Source organism: Chiloscyllium punctatum, chromosome 45 (assembly GCF_047496795.1).
Source record: "Chiloscyllium punctatum isolate Juve2018m chromosome 45, sChiPun1.3, whole genome shotgun sequence".
Taxonomy (NCBI): Eukaryota; Metazoa; Chordata; class Chondrichthyes; order Orectolobiformes; family Hemiscylliidae; genus Chiloscyllium; species Chiloscyllium punctatum.
In genome coordinates, this window is record NC_092783.1 from 45,772,897 (window position 1) to 45,779,744 (window position 6,848).

At 46.5% G+C, this 6,848-nt stretch overlaps 1 protein-coding gene across 1 annotated transcript in view; it reads right to left on the bottom strand.

Moving 5' to 3' along the window:
• LOC140467340 (6-phosphofructo-2-kinase/fructose-2,6-bisphosphatase 2-like) overlaps nucleotides 1-6,779 on the bottom strand; it is a 90,485-nt gene extending 83,706 nt beyond the window's left edge. The window contains exon 1 of the mRNA XM_072563633.1: nucleotides 6,672-6,779. Within this exon, the coding sequence (XP_072419734.1) occupies nucleotides 6,672-6,693 (22 nt within the window). The 5' untranslated portion in view covers nucleotides 6,694-6,779. The remainder of the gene's footprint in view (nucleotides 1-6,671) is intronic.
• Nucleotides 6,780-6,848: the final 69 nt, after the last annotated feature.

Genomic DNA, 6,848 nt, shown 5'->3' on the forward strand with positions numbered 1-6,848 from the left:
CCAGCTCTGCATCATATCTAAGTCCCTTTGCAGCCGACAACAGCCCTCCTCACTGTCCACAACTCCACCAATCTTCGTATCGTCTGCAAATTTACTGACCCACCTTTTGACTCCCTCTTCCAAGTCATTAATAAAAATTACAAACAGCAGATGACCCAGAACTGATCCCTGCGGAACTCCACTTGTAACTGGGCTCCAGACTGAATATTTACCGTCTACTACCACTTTCTGACTTGGACCGGTTAGCTAGTTCTCTACCCAACTGGCCAGATTTCCCACCATTCCTTGCCTCCTGACTTTCCGCATAAGCCTACCATGGGGAACCTTATCAAATGCCTTACTAAAATCCATGTACACTACATCCACTGCTCAACCCTCATTCACATGCTTGGTCACCTCCTCAAAGAATTCAATAAGACTTGTAAGGCAACACCTACCCCTCACAAATCCATGCTGGCTGTCCCTAATCAAGCAGTGTCTTTCCAGATACTCATAAATCCTATCCCTCAGTACCTTTTCCATTACTTTGCCTACCACCGAAGTAAGACTAACTGGCCTGTAATTCCCGGGGTTATCCCTATTCCCTTTTTTGAACAGAGGCACAATATTCACCACTCTCCAGTCCACTGGTACCACCCCCGTTGACAGTGAAGATGAAAAGATCATTGCCAACGGCTCTGCAATTTCCTCTCTCTCTTCCCACATAATCCTAGGATATATCCCGTCAGGCCTGGGGGACTTGTCTATCCTCAAGTTTTTCAAAATGCCCAACATATCTTCCTTCCTAACAAGTATCTCCTCTCACTTATCAGTCCGTTTCATACTCTCCTCTTCAACAATACGGTCCCTCTCATTTGTAAATACTGAAGAAAAGTACTCATTCAAGACCTCTCCTATCTCTTCCGACTCAATACACAGTCTCCCACTACTGTCCTTGATTGGACTTACCTTCGTTCTCGTCATTCTCATGTTTCTCACATATGCATAAAAGGCCTTGGGGTTATCCTTGGTCCTACCCGCCAAAGATTTTTCATGCCCTCTCTTAGCTCACCTAAACCCTTTCTTCAGCTCCATCCTGGCTATCCTGTCTCCCTCCAATGCTCTGTCTGAACCTTATGTAAGCCTCCTTCTTCCTCTTTACAAGACATTCAACCTCCCTCTCTGGATTAGTGGTGCTGGAAGAGCACAGCAGTTCAGGCAGCATCCAAGTAGCTTCGAAATCGACGTTTCGGGCAAAAGCCCTTCATCAGGAATAAAGGCAGTGAGCCTGAAGCGTGGAGAGATAAGCTAGAGGAGGGTGGGGGTGGGGAGAAAGTAGCAAAGAGTACAATAGGTGAGTGGGGGAGGGGATGAAGGTGATAGGTCAAGGAGGAGAGGGTGGAGTGGATAGGTGGAAAAGGAGATAGGAAGGTAGGACAAGTCCGGACAAGTCATGGGGACAGTTACTGAGCTGGAAGTTTAGAACTAGAGTGAGGTGGGGGAAGGGGAAATGAGGAAGTTGTTGAAGTCCACATTGATGCCCTGGGGTTGAAGTGTTCCGAGGTGGAAGATGAGGCATTCTTCCTCCAGGCGTCTGGTGGTGAGGGAGCGGCGGTGAAGGAGGCCCAGGACCTCCATGTCCTCGGCAGAGTGGGAGGGGGGAGTTGAAATGTTGGGCCATGGGGCGGTGTGGTTAATTGGTGCGGGTGTCCCGGAGATGTTCCCGAAAGCGTTCTGCTAGGAGGTGCCCAGTCTCCCCAATGTAGAGGAGACTGCATCGGGAGCAACGGAGACAATAAATGATATTAGTGGATGTGCAAGTAAAACTTTGATGGATGTGGAAGGCTCCTTTAGGGCCTTGGATAGAGGTGAGGGCGCAGGTTTTACAGTTCATGCGGTGGCAGGGGAAAGTACCAGGATGGGAGGGTGGGTTGTTTGGGGGCATGGACCTGACCAGGTAGTCGCGGAGGGAACCGGGGAAAAGCCCTCCGTTTTTTCCTCTCCAGATGTCCCCAACAGTACCCTTCCACTGACACACTCATTCGTTTGGCCGAACTGGTCCTCACCCTTAACAATTTCTTCTTTGAATCCTCCCACTTCCTCCAGACCAAAGGGGTAGCCATGGACACACGTCTGGTCCCCAGCCTGTCTCTTTGTTGGCTACATAGAGCAATTGATCTTCCGTAATTATACCGGCACCACTCCCCACCTCTTCCTCCGCTACATTGATGACTACATTGGCGCCACCTCGTGCTCCCACGAGGAGATTGAGCAATTCATCAACTTCACCAACACATTCCACCCTGACCTTAAATTTACCTGGACCATCTCTGACACCTCCCTCCCCTTCCTGGACCTCTCCATCTCCATTAATGACGACCGACTTGACACTGACATTTTTTACAAACCCACTGACTCCCACAGCTACCTAGATTACACCTCTTCTCACCCTACCTCTTGCAAAAATGCCATCCCGTATTCCCAATTCCTCCGCCTCCGCCGGATCTGCTCCCAGGAGGACCAGTTCCACCACAGAACACACCAGATGGCCTCCTTCTTTAGAGACCGCAATTTCCTTTCCCACGTGGTTAAAGATGCCCTCCAATGCATCTCGTCTACATCCCGCACCTCCGCCCTCAGACCCCACCCCTCCAACCGTAACAAGGATAGAAACGCCCCTGGTGCTCACCTTCCACCCTACCAACCTTCGCACAAGCCAAATCATCCTCCGACATTTCTGCCACCTCCAAACAGACCCCACTACCAGGGATATATTTCCCTCCCCACCCCTTTCCGCCTTCCGCAAAGACCATTCCCTCCGCGACTACTTGGTCAGGTCCACGCCCCCAAACAACCCACCCTCCAATCCTGGCACTTGCCCCTGCCACCGCAGGAACTGTAAAACCTGGGCCCACACCTCCTCCCTCACCTCTATCCAAGGCCCTAAAGGAGCCTTCCACATCCAAAGTTTTACTTGCACATCCACTAATATCATTTATTGTATCCATTGCTCCCGATGTGGTCTCCTCTACATTGGGGAGACTGGGCGCCTCCTAGCAGAGCGCTTTCGGGAACATCTCCGGGACACCCGCACCAATCAACCACACCACCCCGTGGCCCAACATTTCAACTCCCCTTCCCACTCCCCAGGAGGCAGAGGATATGGAGGTCCTGGGCCTCCTTCACCGCCGCTCCCTCACCACCAGACGCCTGGAGGAAGAACTCCTCATCTTCCACCTCGGAACACTGCAACCCCAGGGCATCAATGTGGACTTCAACAGTTTCCTCATTTCCCCTTCCCCCACCTCACCCTAGTTCTAAACGTCCAGCTCAGTAACTGCCCCCATGACTTGTCCAGACTTGTCCTACCTGCCTATCTCCTTTTCCACCTATCCACTCCACCCTCTCCTCCTTGACCTATCACCTTCATCCCCTCCCCCGCTCACCCATTGTACTCTATGCTACTCTCTCCCCACCCCCACCCTCCTCTAGCTTATCTCTCCACGCTTCAGGCTCACTGCCTTTATTCCTGATGAAGGGCTTTTGCCCGAAACGTCGATTTCGAAGCTACTTGGATGCTGCCTGAACTGCTGTGCTCTTCCAGCACCACTAATCCAGAATCTGGTTTCCAGCATCTGCAGTCATTGTTTTTACCTCGTTGATTCAACCTCCCTCGTCAACCAAGGTTCCCTCACACAACCATCTCTTTCCTGCCTGACAGGTACATACATATCAAGGACACGTCGCATCCGTTCCTTGAAATTCAAACGTTGGTTGGATTTGAAATGCACGCTTTTTAAATCAAATTTGATAACACAAAACTTGCTTGTCATGTATAAAATAATCCCCAAGTTTTTTTTTAAGATTAGATTTTCTTTCAGCTTTCATTTTGAGGCATAATGCTAATGCCACTGGAGTCGTAGTCTACAGGCCAATTTTATGCTCTGTAGATACAAGTTCAAATTTTAAAACTAGTGACTGTTTTAAATGAATTCAAGACATGTTTAGGCAAAATGTACAGAGTCAACTTTTACAAAATAATATTTTGGACAGTCAGCAAAGAACTGTGCTAGGTATTCAGTCTTTCCGTTTCAAAAGCTTGCAGCTTATAAGGAAATGTTTAGTAAAAAGGAAACCCAAAAAGTATATTTTTCGTAATCCTTTTCCTCTGGGCCATAAGACTATGAAGACCATTCAGTGAATGTTGTTCTGCTTCTGGGAAAGTTTAATATGCGTGATGATCATACAAATCTTGCACATTATTTTGCATTTTGTTCCAATCTTACCTCTGCCATTTCAATGACAAATTAAATTTGCCCAATACCTTTGTGAAAAAATTGCACTCTGCGATCTAACAATGAAGTAGATAGAACAGAAAACTTCTGCTTCAAATCCTGGTCGCTGAAGTATAACTCTGAACACAAGTGGGAAGTGAGTTGAGTTGGAGTGATATATACTAGAAACTTTGAGGTGACATTTACATGGGCTATTTGAAAAATTAAAGATTTTTGGTCAAAAATTAGAAACTAAATTTAAACAAGTTTTAATGGGTGCCATACAATACCATAAGATAGAAAAATCCATCCAGTTTGCCATTCTTACTCAGTCTGGTTTAAAGATGACTCTATTCACACTTCAATATATTTCACTCATAAATGACCTCTGAAGTGGTTTAGCAAGTCATTCAGTTAGATCACAAAAGCAAAATAATCTAGACACTGGAAATGTGAAATCAAATTTTAAAATACTGGAAATTTTCAGTATATTTGACATCATATGTGAAAAAAACAATTTGCACTTTAGGTGGATGACGTTCCTGTTCTAATGAAAACTCATTCTGTTTCTTTCCATGGATGCTTCCTGACTTGCTGAACATTTCCAGAATTTATTTTATTTTAATTCAGTTGTATCAGATTGCTACAGAAAAGCCATAGAAGACACAAATTTGGACAGATCACCAGGCACCAGAAACATCAAAGCCGCACTTCACCCAGTCAATCATACAAACTCCTGCCTAACACCCAAGGGCTCACAACAACTCTGTGTCGGTGGTATCACAGACTTAACCAATCAACAGCTTGACAATTATTTTCATGAAATCATATCTGAGAATAATAAAAAAAATCACCAGACTGAATCCTGAAATGGGACGGTTGCCAGGAGGATAAATAGAGAAGGGGCTTACATGCTGCAGAACTCAGAAGACTAAGTGATCTTGTTGGAACAAAAAGCTCAGAGAAGGCTTGATGCTCAGTGGCTATCATATGTTCAGTCTCAAGGACAAGAAGTCAGCCAGGAGTAGAAATTTCTTCGCAGAATCATAGTTACAGCACATAGGAATGGCATTTGAACCATAGATTCAGACTCTGTACCAATTATCTCTCAGAATAATTTAGCTGGACCCATTCCACTATCTTTCCTCCATGGCCCTCAGAGTCATAGAGATGTACAGCACGGGAAACAGACCCTTTGACCAGATATCCTAACCTAATCTAGTCCCATTTGCCAGAACTTGGCCAATATCCCTCTAAACCCTTCCTATTCATATACCCATCTAGATAACTTTTAAATGTTGCAATTGTACCGACCTCGACCATTTCCTCTGGCTGCTCATTCCACACACACTATACTCTGTGTGGAAAACTTGCTCCTTAGGTCACATATCTTTCTCCTCCCACCCTCTCTAGTTCTGGACTTCCCCCACCCCAAAAAAAAGACCTTGTCTGTTTATCCTATCCATGCCCCTCATGACTTTGTAAACCTCTGTGAGGTCACCCCATAGTCTTCAAAACACCAGGGAAAACAGCCCTAGTCTATTCAGCCTCTCCCTATAGTTCAAATCCTCCAGGTCTGGCAACATCCTTGTAAATCTTTTCTGAAACCTTTCAAGTTTCACAATATCCTTTTGATAGGAAGGAGACTAGTATTGTACGCAATATTCCACAAGTGGTCTAATCAACAGCCACAACATGACCTCCCAACTCCTATACTCAATACTCTGACCAATAAAGTAAAGCATACCCTCCCTTCACATCTTGCCATTCAAAATCTTATGAAGGTTGATGAAAGGTCATCGACCCGAAACGATATTGCTATCATGCTCTGTCCACAGATGCTAAGACCTATTAAGTATTTCCAGCCATTTCTATTTTGATTTCATATTTTTAACACCCGAAGTATTTACTCTGGAGTTTAAAAGGGGGTCACGGTCTTTTTTTTTCCTTTCGTGCGTAGAATGTTCCATTGAAACGTAACTCCTGCCGGATCTGGCTGTCCCTAAGATACAGGAGCAGGATTAGACCATTCGGCCCATTGAGCCTGCTCCGCCATTGGATCATGGCTGACGTTTCTCGACCCCGTTCTCCTTCCTTCTCCCGGAACCCTTGATCCCCTTACTAATCACTTTGATATTTAAATCAACAGTTTTAAGAATGCTTCACAATAGTACAATGCCATACAGTACTGAATGTGTAAACCAGCCTAGGTTTACTGTAACCTTGCACCGGCCACCGTCGGTCAGGAAGATTCAACCGCAAGTGCACGAAATCTGACAGCCCGGTGCCACTCCTTCTCAACACGCAACCGAATGTTTATTTTGGGAGGGAGGAGGTGAGGGGGAAGACAGTAAATTTTGGACGACAGTCACCAGCCAGTCGGGTTCTGGCGTTGACCCCGCGTTCTTTCTCACTCACCCTTCCTCACTGGCAGGGACATGTCGCCGGCGGCCGCTTCAAATACAGCAACCGCCAGCCGGCGTCCGCGTGACGTCAGCCGCAGAGACCGATGCGATGGCTCGAGGGGCGGGTCGAAACCATTCTCAAAGGATCGCGGTGTGTGTCGGTCTGGGCGGTGGGGATAAACACGTGATA